At 44.7% G+C, this 23,075-nt stretch overlaps 3 protein-coding genes across 19 annotated transcripts in view; 1 reads left to right on the forward strand and 2 right to left on the reverse strand.

The window, feature by feature from the left end:
• Positions 1–71: 71 nt before the first annotated feature.
• LOC120451053 (ataxin-2 homolog) lies at positions 72–7,544 on the reverse strand. 2 transcript variants are annotated; one of them, XM_039634408.2, is made up of 5 exons: positions 6,790–7,544; positions 3,459–3,859; positions 2,466–3,399; positions 1,050–2,407; positions 72–938 (listed from the first exon to the last, which is right to left on the reverse strand). In XM_039634408.2, exons 1-5 carry the CDS (start codon positions 6,852–6,854, stop codon positions 490–492), a joined length of 3,207 nt encoding a protein of 1,068 aa, XP_039490342.1. In that variant the 5' UTR covers positions 6,855–7,544; the 3' UTR covers positions 72–489. The 2 variants fall into 2 exon arrangements, with proteins under 2 accessions (XP_039490342.1, XP_039490343.1); XM_039634409.2 differs by lacking the exon at positions 6,790–7,544 and adding an exon at positions 6,452–6,550.
• Positions 7,545–8,888: 1,344 nt separating this feature from the next.
• LOC120454587 (sodium-independent sulfate anion transporter) lies at positions 8,889–13,090 on the forward strand. Of its 2 annotated transcripts, none has more exons than XM_039640036.2 (6): positions 8,889–9,059; positions 10,595–11,259; positions 11,530–11,866; positions 11,940–12,202; positions 12,264–12,449; positions 12,510–13,090. In XM_039640036.2, the coding sequence occupies exons 1-6, from the start codon at positions 9,029–9,031 to the stop codon at positions 12,861–12,863; spliced, it is 1,836 nt and encodes a 611-aa protein (XP_039495970.1). In that variant the 5' UTR covers positions 8,889–9,028; the 3' UTR covers positions 12,864–13,090. The 2 variants fall into 2 exon arrangements, with proteins under 2 accessions (XP_039495970.1, XP_039495969.1); XM_039640035.1 differs by lacking the exon at positions 8,889–9,059 and adding an exon at positions 10,375–10,522.
• A 132-nt stretch (positions 13,091–13,222) lies between these two features.
• Positions 13,223–23,075, reverse strand: part of LOC120454585 (peripheral-type benzodiazepine receptor-associated protein 1) — a 28,470-nt gene continuing 18,617 nt past the window's right edge. For 12 of the 15 annotated variants that reach the window (XM_039640021.2, XM_039640025.2, XM_039640024.2 and 9 more), the window contains 3 exons: positions 22,525–22,813; positions 19,601–19,668; positions 13,223–16,813 (listed from right to left, as the gene is read on the reverse strand). In XM_039640021.2, coding sequence (XP_039495955.1) covers positions 16,046–16,813; positions 19,601–19,668; positions 22,525–22,813 — 1,125 coding nt within the window. In that variant the 3' untranslated portion in view covers positions 13,223–16,045. The remainder of the gene's footprint in view (positions 16,814–19,600; positions 19,669–22,524; positions 22,814–23,075) is intronic. The other 3 variants (XM_039640033.2, XM_039640034.2, XM_039640032.2) reach the window with 1 other exon arrangement.

The raw sequence follows: 23,075 nt of genomic DNA on the forward strand, positions 1-23,075 counted from the left end.
TTTTTGTTTGCTGTTGTTGTGTTTGGCTTCCGTGCGCTGTAGAAGTCTTGCAATTTCAAAAAATTTACTAGTTTCCTTTTGTTTTAATTGTATTTTATAATTTCCTAGTTGTTGTTGGTGTTTTCGGTCTGTGAGAGATGTGCTACAGGATGGGCCGCTCGTGCACATGGCATAAGGATGTGGTTGGATGTGTGAATTGTGGGCGAAAATCGCTTGGAGCGACAACGAAAGCCGCGCGTTTACTCAAAAGGTTGATGAGAATACGGATGCGGATGCTGATGCTGATGCAGATGCAGGTGCGGATGCGGATGCGGGTGTGGTGAGTGCTTCATGTTGCGTGTTGTGTCTGTATATGTGTAACTGTTGCTTGATGACGGCTGCCCGTACAGCTCCCAATCGCTACGGCGACATTAACAAGGAGGGGCCTCCTGTTCCCCCCGCCTTCCAGCTCGCCACCTTCCCGTGCGCCATTCCCCAGCTGGCGGTGTCTCACTGCGGCTGATGCTGCGGCATCACGATCTGATACTGTTGTTGATTCTGCTGCGGATGCTGCGGCGTCGGCGGCGGGAAATAGTGATTGGCTAAGAGCGACGGGGGGTGCAAGCACATCAGCTGGTATGTGGTAGCCTGCGTGGGCGGCGTGAACGCCGGTTGTGGTCCCCCGCCGGCGGGGGAGGGCTGTGGCGGCGGATGGAACTGCTGGTGCGGCTGGCCCGGCGACGGTGTGGTCGACTGTGGCGTCTGTGTCATGAACTGCAACTGTTGCGGCTGGTCTTGGTACACGCGCATCTGCATCGGCGCGTACGTATGCGATTGGAATTGTTGCTGGTGCGGTGCATGGGCGTACTGGATGAATTGCGGTATCGGGCCGGCTGTTATCAACGGCTGACCCGTGGCCGCGGATGCCGATACGTGCATCTGCGAGGCGGCCATTGGAGCTGCGGGAGATCAGATCATATAATTAGCGCACAATTTTCAGACTTGTATAGTTACATATTCGTTCTTTTTAAATATAAAAATATGCTTGATTATAGAAAGAGTGGACTTACGGTAATTACTACGGCGTAGGCGCGGTGGCTGTCCGGCCTGCGGGTGTGTCTGAGGCGGGAATGGGTGCTGTGGCTGCACCACATAGATCGGCTGGTTGGCCGCCGGCGGTACATGTCCTCCCGTGGTTGTGTAAATGTTCGCCATGGGCACAGGCGTCTGTGGAGTGTGTGGGCGTGATGGATTCGGGGTGCTGGGCCCGCGGGGTGTAAATGGCTTGGCTGATGGGTTGAGCACATGCTTCTTAACCACCGGAGTGGTTCCGGTGGCACCACCGGCAGCGGCGGCCGTTCCTGTAGGCACCGTTGCGGAATTACTAGTCGGAGTGGGAGCTGCCGGCGTGGTTTTCTCCGATCCAGCGCTGGCAATCACCCCTGTTGTCGGCGTACTGGCTATGCCAGTAGGTGTGGTGGTGTTGCTGCTTGGTGCCGGCGAGACTTCAGGTTTGGGCGTGGCAAGCTGCTGTGTCTGTTGTTGCTGCACCACCGGCATGGGTTGTGGCGGTGGCTGCTCCATCAGAACCGGCGAAGTAACAACTACGGGTGAAGTCTGTGTCGGCGGCATTGTATGGTAAATTGGCAGCGGCTGTTGTGATGGATCCTGGAGCAGTTGTGGCGGCGGCTGCTGCACTTGTGCCTGCGACTGGTGCTGCTTCTGCACGTGCTGATGCTGGGTCTCCACCAATTGCTGCTGCTGGGCCTTCTGTTGCATGTGAAGCGGCACATGTTGCTGCTGTGGAGGCGGCGCCTGTTGAGGCTGCTGCTGAGGCACATAGTGTGGCTGTGATAGAGCCGCTTGGTGCAGGTGCGTCTGCGGCACTTGGTGCAGGACCACGTGTTGCTGTTGTTGCTGCTGTTGTTGCGGTGGCGAGGCAGATTGCTGCAACGCTCGCTGTTGCTGCTGTTGCACTTGCTGCTGCTGCTGTGGCTGCTGCTGCTGCTGGGGTGGCGAAGTGTTGCTCGGGGCCAGTTGGAAGTCCTGGCCAAACTGTCGCAGTTCCTGCATTTGGTTATCACGCGTGCGCACCTGACGCGCCGGTTGAGTGTTTTGCCCTTGTGGCTGCATGTTCTGATGCTGCTGTTGCTGCGGCGGCTGTTGTTGCTGCTGTTGCTGCTGCTGTGGCCCGGCCGTCTGCAGCGGCGGCGAATTGCTGTTTTGCCCGGGATGGCCTCCATGGGAGCCGTGTACGGGCTTACCCAGCGACTGAGGCTCACCGCCGTAGTTCAGCGACGAGTTGCTCTGAGAGCCCTGGTACTGGCGCATCTGGCGCTGTGGCAGCGGCTTGTTGGTATTGGCGTTCGAATCGCCATTTAACTTATTTGTACCGCCCATGTGAGATTGGTTGCGGTACTGAGAAGACCTGTGGACGTACGAATGTTAATATTTGATAGATTGATTAAAGTACAATTTCGATTTACCCATGCATAATTTGCGAGTTACCCTGGTAGGAGTATTGACTCGGCATGCCCATCGACGGCTGGTAGCCGCCCTTGTTCTGGCCCACAGAGTTGCCGTTGCCGCCCTGCGACACGGAGACGTTGCTGCTACCGGTAGGCACATTGTTGCGCATCACCTTGCCGCCTTGGGGCACAGTCTTGCGCTTTACCATCGAACCGCCGCTATACTTGCTGGACGAGTCCGCGGACGCGTTTGCTGAGGGGGCCGGACCCGCAAACTTCAGGCCGCCGGCTAGCATAAGTGCTGCCGTCGACTGCGTGGAGCCGCCTTGGCCCGACCCGCCGCCACTTTGCATCATCATGCTGCCATCGCCACGAGTGTCACGATCACGTCCGCTGCCCTGCGAGGACATGCCCACATGCGATAGCTGCGGTCCGGTGATACTGCGCGTCTGTTTTGTGATGTAGCGGTCGCTACTCATGGTCTCCCTCAACTGGAAGTCACCAGCGCCACGGGGCTTGTTGCCGCGATCGCGATCACGGTCCCTGTCCCGGTCCTCGCGCTCCCTGTCCCGATCGTTGCGTTCGCGGTCGCCACGATCTCCGCGTTGATCCTGCTCTGTCGATGGACGCTCCACGGCCGCGAAGAGCGCCTCCTCGTCGCCATTCTCCAAGTCCAGACGGTCGCGGCACGTCGGATTATTTTCGATCTCGGCAGCCAGCTTTTCGGCCTTGGCTTCGGCCTCTTTGAATTCCAGGGAATCACCCTTGTCCAGCGGTACCGTGTACGAAGCCAGAGAATCATCAAATGTGGATGTCACACCAAACGTGTTCTCATTCTTGCGGAACATCTCGTTGGGATCCCAGCCGTTAGCGGCACTATCCAGTTCTATGTCAATGTCGCCATTAGCGCCAGAATCCCATGGTTCCAATTCCTTTTCGTCCGGACGCGCACCTACAAAAAATGTAGACCAATAAGTACGTGTTTACAAATTAAATTAGGAAGGAGCTTACCGTTGCACTTGTCAGAAATGGCGCCATCCGTCTGAAAAGCGCCTGCGGTGGCGTACTGCGAGTCAAAGTCCTTGGCCACGATGGTCACCACGGTGTCGGCCGGGAATATAATGTGTTTTGGCACCTTGCCCTCCTCCGGCAGATTCTTGGACTTAATGCACGCCGGTAGCTCCAGTGCGATGTCAAAGTTGCCCGAGAATGTGCGGAATACGCCCTCGTAGATATTGCCCGACCGCAGGCGCACCTCCACCACGCTGCCCACCAGCGCCGTGGCCGAGTGCATGAAAAACGTGTTGTTGTAGACGCCCTGCGCCACCGGACGCACTGCTCCGCCTCCGTTACCGCCTCCTGCACCTGCCTTGTTGTTAGCGGGCCTCAGGCTGTTATCGTTGGAGTTGTATCTGCGAATGGCCAGAAGAGACAGGTTAAACCATTAGTTAGCGTTGTGGTTTGAAGGCAGAAGACCGACTGAAAATGGAAATTCGATTTCACCCAGCTACGGTGGCGATATCGATTCGTTCGCCAACTCTGACCTGACCCAGCATTCCGCAACCCCCGTGAGCAAACGTGCCAGTTTACGTTGCGTTTTTGCACTTTAGCTCATCTTCTTTAGTACAAGCAAGAGATACTATATGGCTGTTTAAACAAAGACTTTTCGGGGAATCACCTCGCTGCGAAGCTATAGTCATTAACGTATGCCCCAGCCGCGCAATTTACTATGGTCAAATTTGAATACATTGGTTTTGAATACAGTAGAGTAGTCACTTAAGTGAATCAAGGTTGATTATTATTTGTCAATAGCGAAACCAAATAAAAGGGATAAGGATATTTACCAGCAATTAAGACTTTAAAGAACAATTTGACAGATATACAAAGCCTGGTATATTCATTCCCCGACAGTAATCAGCCGAATGAGGCCCCTTTGGCCAGCTCAGCCCCGGTCGGAACTCGATTTCGACTCATGGACGCTTTTCGGGGTGTTTTGGCATTGGTTGCGTGCGGCCAGGATCGACGACCGTGAAATGCGCAACGCAACGCACAATGAACCCGCGGCGGCAGTGGATGTGTATGTGGGTGTGGGACAGGGGCGGCGCCAGGGGCGGGGGGCTGAACGGAATCAATTGGAGAGGGGGGCGCTTGAGCAGTAGCTGATTCACGGAGCGTGCACTGTGCACATTTTGGTGAATGAAAACAAATAATTGATTGCGCCCAAGAGTGAATCATGCGTGAGGTGAGGTGCTGGCAGTGCAGGCGAGCAGCTAGGGAAACGAATCCGGGAAATAGGCTGCGACGGACGGAGGCAAACTTAAAATGCAAGTGTGCATGGCCGAGTGGCGAATAAATATGCATAGACGTCAGGCGGAAAACAAGAGCGAGGTGGTATATCGTTCGTTCGGTCAGCAAATTGTAAAGTGACCCAAATTTCGGAACCACGTTGGAGGCTCTCGGGCCTTGCAGGGGATTTCATGGGCTTTCAGGGGGTTGCGGCGGGCGTAGTAGTAGAAGGGGTTCGAAGTGTGCCAAAGAACGATACAAAACTCAGCGCAGCCGCCGCACGTCACAGCAACTGAAAACGTATAACTAAAAACTGAAAACGGCAAGCGGCAAACGGCAAACGCAAACGCAAAGCTGCAAAATGCTGACAATGCAAGAAATTGCATTCGAAAAAGGCGAGCGACGAGAGTAAAACATATAGTGCACTACGTGCTACGTGAGCGAGTGTGCGTGCATCACCATGGGCACTATATGCTCTATATGCACTATGGGCACGGGCTGCACAGTGGGACTGATTCGCAGTGAACGACAACACAGGCCCACTGTGTCCACAAGTTTGAGGTTGTGGGTTGTGATTTTGTGTTGTGTGTGCTGGTGCTCTGCACACTGAATAATGAACGCGCATTTCAAACCGTTTGCGGCACAAATATGAGTGGACGAGGAAGACTCGTATGATAAGGCCAAAGCGAGTGCCACTACAGTGATACCTCTTCAGCAATACATTACAGTGCAGGCAACAATGAGTTATGATTTCAAATAGGATAACATGTTTTAAGTAATCACTGAATGTTACTTAAAAGAAAGTCGAAATATTATAAAGTGTTTATTCACTTTGATTCACAGCACTGACTCACTTCTACTCCATTACAATGCAATTTTGGAAACACATGTTATTAGTTTGTTTCCTAATTTAATTTTTTTGCAATAATTCGCTATCTTTATCAACTCTAGTAACTCTGTTCGATTTACATTATACATATAGCTTAGAGTTATAGAAGCGACCAGTCTGTTTATTATCTTTATGCCTGCATACTTGAATTATGAATGATTTTTAGACTATCACGACGAATTAACTCAACTTCTGATTCGTTTCTCAACTATTTTGTACATATATCTCTGCAAATCATTTCGTGAGTGGCTTTACGTAGATAAATTGATAAAACTGGCGAACGTGCCGATACTTGTGCGCCGCACTGTGTCTGAATGCGGATATGGATGTGGATGTTGATGTGTGGCTGCGTTTGTGGCTGTGTGCGCTGCAGTCATATTTCAATTGAAAATTTTAAGGGCGCAGCAGCAGGAGGAAGGGTGGAAAGGGGGGGTTGGCTCCCCTGTTTGAGGGTTGGGGGTTTGGGGACCACAGTGCTTCTTTCACGGGGGTGGCAATGGAACTCATTGGTGCGACAAAACGGAAACCTTTAAACAAATTATGTATGTTCTCTACACACATTTGGCCATTGTGAAAGGGAAATGTAAACAAAGCATAAAGTTCGATTCTTGAAGCACACACACACACACTCACACACGCGCGCGCTTGCACATACTCACACACACACACAGGGCGCACGATGGCCTATTATATAAGCGCCATTTGCATTCCAAAAACAAAAAAAAAAAGCTTAAGAATGGTTTTCCAAGAGATACTGCAGTAGTAAGCAGCATCCAAGAGATTAAGAAGAAAAATATGTGAAAAACGTCGACACGAGACGCGCTTTCACCTTTTAATTTTTTTTAGTCAACCGGACCGGGAGAGAAAAGAGCTCTTTGTGGCGCTTTCGGTTGTCGCGGGTTTTCAATTTGTCAGGGCAACGGCGAACGGCGAACTGCAAACTGCGACGGCAAAAAGCAAAGGCAAAAAGCAAAAGGCAAAAGCAAACCAGCCCCAAGTGCAGTGGTGTGCGTTTGTGCCCCCCTTTGTTGTGTGGCATGGCGCTCTGCTGACTCTGCTCCCCTGCAGCAGCACCCTACTAAAACGACGCCTCTGCGCTGTCGCCCCTGGTTTTTGCCAGTGCAGCTGGGTACTGCTGGTGGTGCTGATGAAGCTGCTTCTTCTTACCTTGAGATGCCGCCGCTGGCACCACCGCCAGTGGGTCGGGTTTTCCGCTTGCTATTGTTGTTCATAATAACGTCGATTGGATGTGGATCGCCAATTGCCAAGTGCCAACTGCCAACCGCCGATTGCCGATGTGGTCGGTATGTGTCCGATTGCCGGGAGGCCAGGAGGAGCAGTCCGAGAGTACCAGTTCACCAGTTCACCACCAGGACACTTTTCAGCAGTCGTTCAAACCTGGCGTTTTTGCTTCTTTTCTCTTCTCTTTCCTCTTTCGCCCGTTTCTGCTGTGCTGCTGCTTCTGTTCGGCTGCTACTTTTGCTTCGGCCGATTTTCCCCCGGATTTACCAACTTTGCGATCGGAGGATACTGCTGCGATGGTCGCGAATGGGCGGGCGAGGCGTGTTCTAGCAAAAATGTGATATTTCGGCGCCGTTTAGCACTGTTACTTGGCTGCTAAATACGCTTTTGTTGCTAAATTTATTTTTTCCCTGCGTACTGTAGCGATAACGAGCAAGGTTGCTTGACGAGTTGCTTTCCGCAGTCGATACTTTTTTGCACATCCCTAGCACACATCGACGGCGTATTTGGCAAATCGGAAAAAAAAGAAATGCAACAACGGAACGGCACGACGAGCTGCAGCGACTGGGCGGCGGGAGTGGTAAACGGCGAATTTTGTTGCGTCGAAAAACTATTTTGTTAATTTATTAACTTCAATCTGAACGGGGGTGCGTGTGTGCAGCCACAGTGTTCGGTATCGAATAGTTATCGTCAACGCACTTGATTTGACAGCGCCAGGTCGTGCTGCCTATCGATTGTTCTGAGGATATCGCGTACATGAAAACAGTGTTGCACACTGTCGTTTGGGCGCGCACTTTAAACTAAACTTTTGGGATAACGAATTATGGTTTGTTATTAATCGCTGCGGTATTAAACAAATATTTGCTCTAAATCTAGTTCACAAATACAGGTGAACCTATTAATAGCCCCTAGATATCTCAGAAGGTGGAAAACATCCGCATATGTACCAAACGTCCAGATAGGCGGCCCCAGACACCCAACGACCTTGGATGTCAAGAGATTCCTTTTTCCGAGAAAGCTGCCACCGCTTAATCATTTCAAAGTCAACCGTAAATCCACTCTTTGCTGACCTATGTATGTTGTATCTCCGCTCCCGTACGAGATATAAATGTAATTACGATGCTATCTGGTTTACAGCGCCATATACAAAAGCCGTAAATCTTTCCGGTCCACACGCCAGGCGGAGGGTCTTTGTAACGCCTGATAGAGTAGTTAGCACCTACTGACATTGCCAGATATAATAATAGGCTACCGAGCTACTTGTATGCTATGTGGTGGTGGCCAATTGAATCTCTCGCAGTTATAATCTCATAAAATGAGAAGTTATAATTACAATTTTGAATATGTAATATTATCTTTGTAAAAGTGATAAACTATATTTGGTGTTCACTTTCTTATCATATAATTATACGTATTATACTAAAATGTAATTACATACAATTTTCCGATATATATGTTTATGCTCCCATTGAAAGGAGTCTTTGAGAATGGCTGTCACAAGGTGTCACAGCTCATGCTAAGTCAGGTATTTGGCTGATTAATTTGGAATCTTGTCTAATCCAAAACCCAAATATTGGTCCATCAGTTATCGATCGAGGTGTGTGGAATGCCGCTTGACCAGCCGGCAAAGGTGGAAAATTACTTGGAGTCCACACGACGACCCAGTGGGATGGAGATTAATGATTGGACATGGGTGCCCAGATAGCCTCCCCCACTGCGCACTTGGAGCGATATCGCAGTAGTTTTTGTCACTGGTGCCGTTGACATTTTCAGTTATATATTCGTTTGTTCCCGCTCCGGCCGACGGTTACAAATCCAAATCCGACCGCCCAACCCTCCGCAATGTTTGCTCTGTTTGCTCCGCCTGCCGAATGGGCGTTAAGTGTACCATTGTTGTGCTGATCTCGGGCTGAAAATAAAAGCGCACCGTGTTTGTCGCCTTTTTCTTGACTCTTTTTATTTTACGTGTTTATCAGAAAAATCTGCCCGAGCCCACTTATTTATCACTCAAGAATTCGCTTATTCGGCAGTTTTCATTAGATTGCGAAGCAGTGCACTTGGCTCACTTACGAGAAAAGGATAATCAGTACTTAATCTTTCCAAGCTCCATTTCCCGAATGTCCTTCGAATAAAGACATTCAAAGCCCATACGGATACGTCAATAATGTCGATTGTGAAGAAGTTGTCCTTCGATGGTAAGGACATCCCTATGGATAAAAACCTTTGGTTTTCAATACATTGTGAAAAGTTGACTCATAAACAACGGACAGGATACAACGATTTGGTGTTTGAACTAAAAGCCATCGCTTTCATAAACACTATTTAGTTGAAGTTCTGTGATCTTTTTGTGACTCACTATTGAAATAATATCGTGATTATTTTACAACCGTTCCATTTTCACAACTTGGTCAATTTTACTACCGTCATATGTGCCGATCTCCCGCATTAATTAGCATTTGAAAACAGCTGGAGGTATAGTCGCCAAAAGATGTTAAAAGCTTTGGCCTGAGGTTTCGAATTAGCATTTATTTGGGTTTTTGTTTTCGCCCATCATGACTGATAAGACCAGTTTAAAAAAAAATATTTAACGTGTCAAACTGTTCACCGCAAATATTAACATTTGCTGAAAAGACTAAATAGATTACCCATTTAATTAAGTTAACATTATATAAATTTGATTGGGACTATATGATTATAATTGAACAGTCATTTGCATGTTCTTCACAAATGGAGAGTCTATTCAAATCAATTATTTTTGGCCAACTTGTCGTATTTACTTTGTATAGGTGTGCTATACACCTATTATTAACATGGATACAATACCTGCAACACGTAACTGATTTTCGCAGGTGTACTGAAAACTAATTCATGTGAAACGTAACACCCATGATCAATAGTTTGCACTATCCATTTGGATCCATAGACAGTGGGATGACTAATAGTTTGGACGCACTTGCGATCTTCCCAATGTGCTAATTATCCGTTTACTTCCAGTGAAATTTCATTAAAAAAAATCACCTTTATTAAAAATCACTATATTATCTCCATTCAGGTTTCGCTTTGTTTACCTTTACAAAAATAAGTGGTTAAAAACGGTTTTAAATGCGATTTACATAAAGAGCGAGGAAGGCACCTATAACAGGTTTCAAAGACTCACACGTACATACGTACACAATATATACATATATATTTATATCCAAACAATTAGGTGTTATATGAACGTACTGTTCCTCAATATTAGACAAGAATCTCAGTAATTTAAGCAAACAACCGGGAACCCAGTTCGAGTCGAGAATACTCAAACACATGTGCTTAATTACGATTTCACACAATTAAAGTTGTGCGCTTTTTTTCATTTTCGCTGGGCTTTCGGCTCGGCTCGGCAGCAAACAAGCTGGACTGGAGAGTTCGTTCGTTTTTTATTATTATTAAAATGCTAAAAATTCCCCTGACAAAATCAAACAATTTCGGCTGGCAGAGCGATTGTACCTGGCCATTGGCGAAACGGAAACCGCGTCTGAAAATCAGTACACAATGCGTTGGCCGCGAAAGCACACGTTCGGCTTGTGGCCCAAGGGCAATAGTGGGAATCGTGGCAATGGAGGAGCCACTGGGCAACCGGAGGCAGTTGCGGCCACTGTGGCCACAATTTACAATCGTAGGACCCGCGGATTAGCTGTGCTCAACTCGAAATCCTACTAAGAAGCCTTCTTTCCTGCCCCATTTTCAGCTGGCTGCGAGGAGAAGGAGAAGTACACGGCCCAGAATGGCGATGATTATTATGGCCAGGCGAACACCGTCGACCTGGACGTGGCCAGCAAGTACTCCAAGCCCAAGGAAGCCCACTGGCTGGTGCGGCGCATATTCTTTCTCAGCTGGATTACCAGCTACGATCGGGAGCAAGCGTTCGCGGATCTGATTGCTGGCATCACCTTGGGCCTGACCATCATTCCACAAAGTATCGCGTATGCCGCGCTGGCAGGACTCTCCTCGGAGTACGGCCTGTACTCCGCCTTCATTGGCTCCATCATCTATGTGTTCTTCGGGACGATACCACAGGTGTCCATTGGACCCACCAGTTTGATGGCCATTCTCACCCTGCAATTCTGCGCCGACAAGCCGGTGCAGGTGGTCATCGTTCTGGCTTTCCTCGCCGGTTTGGTGGAACTGGCCATGGGTGTGTTCCAGCTGGGATTCATCGTGAGCTTCATACCTGCTCCGGTGACCAAGGCATTCACCTCGGGCACTGCGTTGATCGTCGTCTTTGCCCAGATCAAGAATCTCTTGGGGGTTCGCATGAAGGGATTTCCCTCGATCGGTGACTTTTTCACCAATATTCGAGCCACGGATGCCGCAATGGGCATATCCTGCATGATTGTTCTGCTTTTGTTGAGAGTAAGTTATGTAAAACGCGTATAAAAATAACTTTATAGAGATTTCAGTGAACCATAACCATGTTGAACACGGGGCTACGAAATAACCCAAATTAATTTGTTTATTAGCTTATCGAATAATCAGACATGAGCTAACTGCTGAAACCTTTTCACTGCTGCCTCAAGTCACGCTTTTAAGAAATTGCACTAAGTAGATTAGATACTTCACAATCAATCATTCATACTTCACATGCTAAAAATGCTAATAAGTGATTGATGTTTTTCCTGCCAGCTGCTGTCGCAAGTGAATTTCAAGCAGGACACGCCTGTAACGCGTCGCCTGAAGAAGATCCTGTGGTACATCAGTATTTCCCGCAATGCTCTGGTCGTCTTCTTCACTGGCCTTCTGGTTTTCATCTGGGTGAAGAAGAGCTCCATGGAGGCGGTGCCCTTTGCGCTTTCCTCAAAGGTTTCCTCGGCCATGCCCACCATCAAGTTGCCGCCCTTCGCCTTCGAGTACCAGAATCGCACCTATGTGTTCACGGACATCCTCCACGAACTGGGCAGCGGAATCGTTGTGGTGCCCATTGTGGCGGTTCTGGCCAATGTGGCCATTGCCAAAGCCTTCGGTGCGTATACGTGATATCGGACGGAAATGCAGTTTGCCTATAATGGTGAACATTTCTCACGCTCTCTTCGCAGTTAAGGATGGCAATCTGGATGCCTCGCAAGAGATGCTTACTTTGGGTCTGTGCAACATAGCCGGCTCCTTCTTCAGTGCCATGCCCACCTGCGGAGCCTTCACCCGCTCGGCTGTGAGTCAGGCGTCTGGAGTGCGCACCCCAATGGCTGGCATATACACGGGATTGATAGTGCTCTCCGCACTGAGCATCCTGACCCCCTACTTTCAGTACATTCCAAAGGCTTCCCTGTCCGCAGTTTTAATAGCAGCCGTCATCTTTATGGTGCGTATATGCATTCCAATCATCTGAATGGACCTAATTTGATGCTTTCCCTGGTAAACAGATTGATCTTGCTCCGGTTAAGGAGCTCTGGCAGACCAACAAGAAGGACTTCTTCAGTTGGGTGGGCAGCTTCATCATCTGCTTGGTGGCCGGCGTGGAGTTGGGTCTGCTCTTCGGCATTGTTCTCAGCATGGTGTTTATACTGCTGCGCCTGGGCAACCCGAAGTTTGAAGTCACCCTAAAGCAGGTACGTCTTAGCCTTATATAAATAATAGTTATGAAGTTAAAAGTTGACCTCGCTCCTTAGCATGAATCCGCGTACTACGTGCACATTGTGCCCCAGTCGGATGTCTATTACACAGGCGTGGATGCACTGCGATCTGAGTTGCGAGGAGCCTGCAGATTGTATCGCAATGATTTCCCAGTTGTTCTCGATTGCGGTCGCTTCATGCAGTTCGATGCCACGTTCAGTGAGATGCTGATTTCGGTGGCCAAGGAGATGGCCAGCCACGATGTCCTGCTGATCCTGCAGAACATGAGCCTGAAAGTGCAGCAGATGCTGCCCGTGTTGGGCAATGTGAGGTTCTGCCAGGAGGACAGCCAGCTCTCCAGCCATCTGCAGGTGGAAAAGGAAGCACCTGCTCTGGAGGCCAAGGTGTAGTTACGTTGCAATCTAATGTCGGATCGTTCCTGTCTGTTATGAGCGTCCGGTTATGAGCGGACGTCACGGCATTCTTATCTCAATAGCTGTTACCGCTTGACGTTCGCACGCAAATTGCGTAATTAGGCAGCGGCGGCAGTTAGTTTACTACTTAGATTTAGGTGTTTAGTTAGCGACTTTGTAAATATTTATGTGTATATAAAAATACAGTAAATAGTACTCCCCCACGAATGTGTCAAGATAGAATGAAGCTCGAATGTGCTCTTCCAGCTTGAATAAACAGGTGCTGCTAAAAGAGCCCATAAAGAACGCCTCGTGCCGTGGAACTCAAACAGGTAATCTGCATGGCAGTATACGTGTCGTATGAGTAATGCCGCTGAACTGCGCAGAAAACTGAATTGACGAGTAAGGTAATCTTTGGGGCAATTGAAATGCTGGTTGCAGTTTTTTTTTTGAATTGTTGTTTAATTATTATTTTTTCGCTTTTTGTCGTTCAATAAGGAAATTATAATTTATAGAAAAAGTATAATAATACAGTATAACAATTTAGTTGGTTTTCATTTGTTTTGTTTATCCATTTCATATTGCATAGTACTCATTGCCATTATCATTTTTTTGTTTTCTGCTTTTCTGTTTGCCAGTGTGTGTTTAATGGGAATTTAATTTCATTTATTCTATATTGTTCGCTTGGTTTCCGAGGAAATAAACGGTTGTATACTTGTAAAGGTGTTTCTAGTAAATGATTATAGAGTGTGTCTGTCTGCTTCTGTATCTGAATCTGTATGCGTAACTGTATCTGTGTGTGTGTCTGAGTGTGTGTTTGTGTTTCCGGTCTGTTCCCGTATTCCGGATGTGATATATTTTGCGGACTTCCGGGAGCAGAACGGCTTCGGTGGATGCCGAAGCTAGGCTTGTAGATTGTAATTGTCGTTCCGATGTGGCTGAATAATACAGTGACTTGATTGTAAGATTGTAAGATTTAAATCAGTTACGTGGGAAAAGTTAACGCTTGTTTCGATTTCGGTAAGTCCGTCTCCTCCATTCATAACTTCTGTCTAATTCCGATATCTAATTTCTTCTGCCCGCCTACTACATATTTGCCAGCTTACAATTTACAGTGTTCGGTTTAATTGCAGTGTATCTATGTGTGTGTGTGTGTGTGTCTAAAGTAATCATTTGCTCACAATTAATTTTGCCGGCCAAGCACATGTACATATGCAACTCTATGCGCTCTTTAAACACGGCTCGTTTAATGTATTTGTTTGGTAATTTTTGTCATTAATATACTTTGTTATCTTTATACTCTTCACATCTTGAATGTTTGTATTTTTCTTCGTAAAGCAAGAGGTACGCGATGTATTTGTTTCTGTATGCCGAGTGTGTATGAGGGCTGAGTCAAAGCAATTTTAAACATTAGGAAACACTTGACTATCTTTTCTCGATCCGGTTGAAAAGCAGGCTTCCCCGTGAGGGAAACCGAATTAGTCGTATGCGCGGCGTAACTAACTTTCGGTAGTTTGTAGTTAGTAGTTGGTAATTTGTAATTTGTAATTGGTAGTAGTAAAATAACGTTCGAAAGAGTGTACTTTGGATAGGCAGGGGTAGATAGATAGCGATAGGAAGTACTTAGTAGCAAGGGGCGGCTTAAGTTGCTAAAGAAGGTGTGAGAAAGTCTCCTTGCTGAATTTAGTGAACATGTCTCCTGGTTGTCCTGGGTGTTCTGGGTATTCTGGTTATTCTGGGTGTTCTGGATGATCTGGGTCTATAACGCTACGATCTTGTGCTTAGTACATTATATTTGTATTTGCCATTGGGTATCCCATATATGTATTTATGTAGGAGTAGATCTCTCTTGGTCTTTGGTTTGCTTTAAGTTACACTGATATTTATCGCATATGGCTTCTATGGACATCAAACACTGAGAAAGTGGGGCGTTGAATAGAAGTTTTGAGTCGAGCAGTCGAAGGCTTTCGATTTGGGATCTTGGGAGTTTTGGGATTAGGTATTAGGTTGGTATTTGGCTCAGGCTATCACTGGATTGAGAATAGAGTGGGTTTGGGTTGCATATGGAATTGGGATGGGATTGGGGAAAGTGATCTTCTTGCACTGGACTGGAAGTCAAGGTCGCCTAGTCTTGGAAATGCGCCCGATTTGAGGTTGGCTTGAATGCGAAATCGTATTTAGTATATGCGAATATATGTAAATATGTACCATATCGATTTATTTATTTACTTTAATGTATGTATTTTTGTTTTTCGTCATTCCGCTTGTCTGACATTGCTCAACATTCGGTTGTGTTTTGATTTATAAATGTAATTTTAGTGTATTTCAATTTAGTTTTCAATATATTTTAAATATATACATATAATATATGTATGTTTATGTTTATGTTCGGTTTAGTTTACCTTATGTGTTTGCTTTATCATCTCGTTTCTCATCTTCTCCATCATTCCTCATATCTTTTTTGGTTATTATTTATAAACTGGTCAGCAACAGTAGCAAATTTAACAATGTGCGTTAACAAATAATTGTAAATATAATGTATGTATATAATATATTTCTTCTCCTCCCTTACTTGTATTTGTCTTTGTATTTGTATAATATATGTGTGTTCAGTATCTATGTGAGTGGTGTGTATTGCGTCTGTGTGTGTGTGGTGTGTGTGTGTGTGTGGTCTTCTATTATAGAGCTTTATCCTTTAGTGGGTTAATGGAGTTGCAGTCACCTAAACCGGCAGGCAATTTGTTAAATAATTTTACAACAATTTATCTGGGCTTTTCTGTGGCTTTGTTTTTTTTTTATTTGTTTTTTTTTTGTGGCCCAGCTGTTTGGCCGATGCCGTTGTTGCTCGTCGGTCACTCATAATATTTCCATTAATTTAATTAATAAAAAATATTACCATTAGTATTAGTACTATTAGTCATATCATATCATATCATATCGACAACAACAACATTGTACATATGCATTGGCCAACAGCTCGGAACCGGGATTGGGTATTAACGTTAGCATTGGTTTGTCTGTCCATCATCATTATCATTTGTGTTCCATTTTATATTAGCTTAGTAATCGTAATCAATAGCAATAATCATAATTATAATAATAATCATAATCATAATCATAATAGTAATAATAAGTCTAATCTACGAATAATATAACAGGACCCTATAGAATGACCGGGGTTATTTGCCAAAGCCGAACCCGAATTTTCCGAAGAGATCTTTGCCTTTCGACAGGACATCGCCGCCGGGCGCCGCTGCCGCGATGCCCTTGAGCCCGCCCAGCAATCCGGCGCCCGGTCCTGGAGGCGGCGCCTGGGCTTGCGGTGGCACTTGTTGTGGCTGCTGCTGCTGTTGCTGCATTCCGGGCTGCATCCCCTGCTGCATGCCCTGCTGCATCCCCTGCTGCATCCCTTGCTGCATCCCCTGCTGCATGCCCTGCTGCATTCCGGGCTGCATCCCTTGCTGCATCCCCCCCTGCTGCTGCATGCCCATGCCAGGCTGCTGGGCACCAAAGGCGTTTGCTTGTTGCTGCGCTGGCTGCACACCACCTTGTGGTTGCATTGGATCCGTCTTGGGCGGTTGCTTCGACCCAAATAGACCACCGGTGGCAGCCGAGGTAGCACCAGAGAGCAGGCTAGTCGCGCCGGAGAATAGTCCGCCCGTTTGCGCCTGTGTCGTCGGCGGCTGTTGCTGCTGCTGCTGCTGTCCCATCTGCTGCTGACCCATCTGCTGACCCATTTGACCCATCTGCTGTCCCATCTGCTGACCCATCGGCTGGCCCATCTGCTGACCCATCATTCCAGGTTGTCCCATTTGCTGCTGTTGCTGATGCTGCTGTCCCATCTGCGTCTGTTGCTGACCATACTGCTGCTGCTGCTGTTGGAGTTGCTGCTGCTGCTGCTGCTGTTGCTGCTGCAGCCCGACATTACCAACGCGACCGATCATCCCCTGCAAGGTGGCGTTGGTCCAAGGACCACAAAAGACACGTTAGTCGGACTTGCAATCGGTTATCAGGTGGGCGCATTAAACGAATGGCAAACTAATTGTTAAGAATATATATTTATATATATATGGTACGTATATTTATGGGGGTTTCTTAATATTTTCATGGATTTTTTCTTTCAATGCTCTCTCAAGTATGTTTTCTGTTAGCTGGGGCTATCGGTTAGTTTAGCGAGATCCTCGAGCATTTGCCGCCGAGTTTGTTGATGGATTGGTTGTGTTTTATTAATGGCAGCTACGTTTCATTAACTACGAAAAGAGGCTAGTCAAAAAACCGAACACGAATCCTCTCGGGATTCTGGGGATCCGCTCTAGATGAAACATAGTGCTAGGCTGGCACGCAATCAATGGACTCCGAGTGCCTTCATCTCCGCATGGAGCGAGGGTAGCAGGAGGCTTGATTTCCGGCTCTCAATTGAAACGAGTAACAGTAGCATTACGTGATTTGATTCTTTATACACTTCCTTTGGTTGGAACGAAACGAAAATATGTAGAACTAGCAACGTTTCTCAAAAGTTTGTCAACTGAAATCAATAAAAAAACGAGCCTAAGGCCAAAGAAGAACGTAAACTTGCATGGCAAAAATAAAATATATATTTCCAAAAAGATACGCATTCTGACAAAAAACTTCGGACAGTGCGAAAGGACTCTGGATGTCCCGCATCAAACCGGACTTCTATGGTTCTAGAACTCTATTTATTTACACTACCTTGATGAAATGTCGCAGGTTGTGTTTTGTGAACGTGTCTGGACAATCATCGAAATCAAAAATAATCTGCGGATCTTTAGCATCCGGAATGAGTTTGTGTCGATGAACTAAACGAACCAAAAAAAATAACATTGTGTTTTGTCATCGTTTTGCTATATATTTCACTTCGGTGTTTGAGCATTGATAAAAGTAAAAGCTAAATGCAAATCTAGTTGGGTAACTTATACTTGACGAGGGTGAGCCAGAGGAAATCATATGAGGGAAATGCTGATAGTAATCGAAAGCAAATACAGTTTGGGTTCAACTGAGGCGGGGGAAAAAGAACCGAAAAAGCAACTTACGAAACGAAAAACTCAAGGTATTACACATACAGTGAATCACATAGAAATTTGTACACATTACATCCAATATTCCATATAGTAGTAGTAGCAATTAATTAATATAATTAGTAGCGTATACCAGTAAGAAAACAAAAATGTATTCATATATAGATATATATATATATATATTTATAGGTATGCATCGCTTCTTATCAGCAATACGTTTACTTGAGTGTGTGAGTTTGTATCTGGCATATATGGTATCTGGTATCTGGTATCTAGTATCTGGCGATTCTAAGATAAGGAGTTTCGGATACTGTGTGAATAGATTTGTACACAAATTGGAAAGCTTTTTATCTCACTGTCCGGAATTTGTATTGTTTGCTCTGTGGGCTAAAGAATGAAATAGTATCTGGCATGTTTTCGAGTAAAAACTAGAATTGACCAGGCTTAAGCATATTAGTTTTCAATTCATCTGTTGTTATTGGGGATTTATTTATATATGTATATTTTGGGTAGCAAAATGTTCATTCTTGGCAGATCAATGGCTGCAAAGCTTGGAAAGTCTGTAGGCTGAGTAGATATTGGCAAACAAAAAACATTTAAAAAAATGAAAAGCAGTGAAATAGTTAGAAAAATCAAGGCAATTGAAATGTATGAAATCAAGTGAACGACAAACTGAAGAAAAATCGATGTAAATGATTGTTGCTGTGGAAATCGTTGCTGATATTTGTTTAACATCCTTGTTAAACATTAGATTTTATATACAGACTATACACACATACACCTTCTGTTCTGAGTTCGATTACGAGTATATTACAGACTATAGTATGAATGCAACGATCTTGGGTTGTATCTTTACACGGACCAGCCTTGCTGATTTGTTGGAATGTTTGTATTTATAATGTCGCTGTTGTCTTTGGATGTTAACTACAAGATAAACATGTTGCTAGCTATACATATGTACTATATATATATAGGTATATATAAATCAGTTGATTCTGGTATCTGGTATCTGGTATCGTTAATTGGAATGTTCAAGTACTGTACTGTAAGCGTTTGAATCGGGATTGGAATGGATATAGACATGGTGAGATAGGAAGTATGCGTATTAGCTAAAGACATAAAGAGAGATACAGAGAGAGAGAGAGAGAGCGATATAGAGAAAAGAGGACGGAACAATGGACGATCAAGTCGAGTATTGGCGAGTGTGAGAGAGTCCGCACAACACAGCCGGCGCGTGTGCAGGAAAGCGATAGCAGTATGTCGAGGGAAAGAGATGGCGTGTTCCTCTTCTGTCTAAGTGTCGGGATAATACGTTCTTTTCGGGGGCGGGGGGGGGCTTTTTGCTTGGCCGAGAATCGGAACCGAAAAGTAATGAGTGACAGAGACAGCAAGTAAAGATATAGGTACAGGTACAGTTACAGGTAGAGGTAGAGGTACAGGTACAGGTAAAGGTACAGGAGTAGGTAACTGTTGTTGTAGTATTTGTATCTGTTTTGTAGCAATAATAAGATGGTATACGGTTTGGGGTATTAGGTGAACAGTTGTGGTTACATTTGGCGTATTCTTAACTCTTTTCTTTAGATTAGCTTTAGCATTTATTTTCACAAACAAACAAATGAAAGTATTGTATATCTTTGCTTTCTTTTCATACGTTCGATATATCAAAACAAAAGGAAACAAAAGAGAAAGAGTATTTACCTGCGTTTGGTGATCGGGGGCAGGATGGCCCGTGTTGTCTAACAGTGTAGGGGAAGCAGGGCGAGCATCTATAGCAACGAATATAACATAAAGACTTCACATTTACCACAGCAGACCATTACAAAAAATTATTTGAAAGAAGTTGTAGTAGTCAAAACGGAAAATATCGTAATTGTAACTCAGGTCGAACTTAGGCATTGAAATCGAAATGAAAACGAATCGAAAAATTGAATTTATTCGCGTTGAATTTGCAGATAGTTCGGAGCTGCCTGTTCAGAAACTGTGATTAATGTTGTTAAGGTTGCAATGATTGGATATACATATATATATTTACTCATTTCCGCGCGCAGTTGGGAGGTTAATTAAATAAACGCTGTTCTATATAATTCACCGCACTTCACGAACAAATCAATCGACAACTCAAAATGAAAGGGTTAAATAAAAGATGGAAATGGACCCAAAAGGTCCCGCTTTACATCCAAATACAATACGGGCGTTTTCGAAAATGTTATGTTTTAAATTTTGTTTTGCGCAAAGACATAAAATTGAAACGAGAGAAAGAGGCGCCAAGTGGATTCAGATTAAATCGGATTGGTAAAATGTGAGAGATAGAGAGTTGAGTTAAATGATTGCATTTGATTTGATAGTGGTTATTGGTCCAGACGTAAGTAGATTACAATTGAATTAAATATTACCTTCTTCGTTTTGGCTAACGAAATATAGCCCTATTCGAACCCCGATTTCGGACTTCTTGGGTTCTCTGAATTACTTATGTTCAGATTTCGGTTCATTTCTTGCATTTGCACAAGCTTTTGTATGCAGTTAAGAGTATATTTTAGATAAGATACATGTTATATAGCATGTGGACGGGCACTTAATTGGCTTAGTATGTATTTATTGCAATATATATAAGTAGTAATAGTAGTAGTTATATGGAGATAAGTAGATTAAATTTGATTTAGGTATTTTACAATATAAAATGTACATTAAAACACAAAATACTGCTCGTATTTATTTGAGAATTGAATTATTTTGGATTTGGTGCTTTGGAGCCCTTGCTGATGCTGTTGTTGTTTTTGTTGTTATATTTTGAACAAAAATGAACAAATATCAAATATATATATATCGAAGAAGCTAATTGGCAAACAAACAAGACCAACATTCAGAAAACCAGAAGGAAAGAAGTCAACGGAAAACGGAAAACGAAAAGAAAATCCAAAAACGAGAAATCAACGAGAGGAATCAACGCTAAAAGAAATATTTGATTCGAAAAGCAGATACTCGTACTCGTTCAAACAATATCGGGGGGTATACATTTCATTTTTTGGGTTTTTGGTTTTGGGTTCGGTTTCGGGTATCCGGGACTCAAAGGGTTCATAGCTTAGCGGTACCATACTCCTCTACTCGACCGTAGTTCCCTAGGACCTTTGTCCCGATCGCATCTGATCCTGGTGGATCTGGCCACCACCACTAATCTTTGGCTATGGCTCTGGCTTCTCCCGTTCCCATCGGTTGATTGGGGCATTCTGGGTGACTTTCACATTAGCACTACTTCGTCATCGGTACCAGGCACATTCAGAGGTTGACTTTGTGATCTATGGTGATCTATGGCTCGGTGGTGATCAACTTGGCAATGAACTCATTCGGCAATCAGGTGCAAGTAATTCGTATCGATAAGGCAAACAATTGCTTCACTAAAAACAACAAAATCGTAACAAAACCGAAAAGAAACCAAAACTGTATTCAAATATACTTGAGTATAAGTATCATGCAAGAGACCATCTAGAATCATACACGTCTAGAAAAAGGCACGCAAGACAGGGAAAGACAGGATACGAGAAAGATGAGGGAAGTTAAATAATAATAATTATCAGTATCGGTACAGACAAGTAAAATAATGCTAGGTGATGAGTTATATACAGGGCATATAGGTAATGATCATGAACATAATGAGTAATGGCCCCAAAGTTTCGGACTTCCATTCTATAACTTCTTCGATTCAGGATGATAGGTGATTGATCGATGGAATCGATGGGGATGCTCAAATGCATAGGAAAATTTAATATTGTGTGTGTACAACAACAAGAACAACAACTATCTATTGTATATTTTTATTGGATTAGAATTATATCATTGGAATCCAAACAAAAGTCGTACAAAACAAGAAGGGAATATTCATATATATATATATAAAAGTTGGAAATATCAAACTGATTGGTGCTGGAAATTATTGAGTTTGTACATCAACGAAAATCGCATTTAAGATTAAGGGTTAAAAAAAATGGAAGAAAAGAGTTGTACAAAAGTTCGCTCGGAATCGTAATGGAAATCAAATTAGCGGCGTTCAAAATCAGAAATTGTATTTAACTTGTAACTGTTTTGTTTCACTTGAAATTTTATTGCGATAGAGAGTTAAGACAGAAAGAGAGGAGTGAAAATATTCTCTGTGTTCGCTGATTTGTAATATATATAATATATATCGTTTGGAAAACAAAATCAAAATTCGAAAACGAAAACGAAAAAAAAAACACTTGGGGCATCGGAACAGAAATGGATTGCTATAGTATAGTACGAGTATATATTATCCCGCTGGTGGAATTGTTATGTAGTCTGGAAGAACCTGCATAGTTATTCATCTGATAAAGTGCTTTCGAGATTAAAGTACATGTTTTGTATTATTTTGTTGTATTTCAGATTTCTTTTGAAAACGAATCAACCGAAAAGGAACCGAAAACGTTAAATAAAAATGATTACGTTAACTTGTAACTTGTAAGCCCGTAATAGTTCATCGAATCTCTATCGAATCAGTATCGCTCGGTCACTGGGTTAATTCGCATTCAATTCGAACCAAAGAAAAACTGAAGAGAACGTAAACCAAAATGCGAAAGTCCATTGGCAGCTCGATCTGCACAAAGCCTACTTACTTTTGCCCGGCTGGCCGCGACCGCCCATTCCGGGCATCATGTTGTCACGTGGCGGGGGCGGCGGCCCCCTCGCTCCTGGCCCCTGACCCCTGCCCCTCTGGCTCAGACCGCCGCGGCCGGCCACTCCGCCGGGACCCATCTGGTTGTTGTACTGGTCGGGCGCGTCCGCCAGGAAGTTCGACGGCACCAGGCCTCGCACGCCGTCCAGCTCGCCCATGTAGAAACCGTCTTCATCCATATCACCGTAAACGAGTATGATTTCGCCCGTCTTGAAACACAATTCCACCTGCTGTTGGTGCGAAAGATGTCGAATATGCGCTATTAGTTTAAAATATCATCAAAAACATTTATATAATTAAGGAGCTTTTAAGTTATGGGAGCATGTTCAAGCTTTCTTGTATATATCCTCGATATTTTAATATAAGTTAGCACATAAGAAAGAACTACAATAGAGGCTTCCTAAGTGGTAATTTGAGCCAGGAATTTAGTGACTTAATGCCAAGACCCGCCTACGATATATGCCTTCTGTAAATATTACGCATACGCAGTGT

This window comes from Drosophila santomea, chromosome 3R (genome assembly GCF_016746245.2).
Source record: "Drosophila santomea strain STO CAGO 1482 chromosome 3R, Prin_Dsan_1.1, whole genome shotgun sequence".
Taxonomy (NCBI): domain Eukaryota; kingdom Metazoa; phylum Arthropoda; class Insecta; order Diptera; family Drosophilidae; genus Drosophila; species Drosophila santomea.

What these genes read in the sequence shown, in the direction of transcription:
- LOC120451053 (XM_039634408.2), bottom strand. Translation starts at nt 6,854, where the DNA reads ATGAACAACAATAGCAAGCGGAAAACCCGACCCACTGGCGGTGGTGCC. An exon ending in GCCAGCGGCGGCATCTCAAG is followed by an intron (nt 3,860 to 6,789) that starts GTAAGAAGAAGC and finishes GGCCATTCGCAG; the next exon opens with ATACAACTCCAACGATAACA. An exon ending in AACTCGCAAATTATGCATGG is followed by an intron (nt 2,408 to 2,465) that starts GTAAATCGAAAT and finishes GTACGTCCACAG; the next exon opens with GTCTTCTCAGTACCGCAACC.
- LOC120454587 (XM_039640035.1), top strand. Translation starts at nt 10,399, where the DNA reads ATGCGTTGGCCGCGAAAGCACACGTTCGGCTTGTGGCCCAAGGGCAAT. An exon ending in TGTGGCCACAATTTACAATC is followed by an intron (nt 10,523 to 10,594) that starts GTAGGACCCGCG and finishes CCCCATTTTCAG; the next exon opens with CTGGCTGCGAGGAGAAGGAG. An exon ending in TTGTTCTGCTTTTGTTGAGA is followed by an intron (nt 11,260 to 11,529) that starts GTAAGTTATGTA and finishes TTTTCCTGCCAG; the next exon opens with CTGCTGTCGCAAGTGAATTT.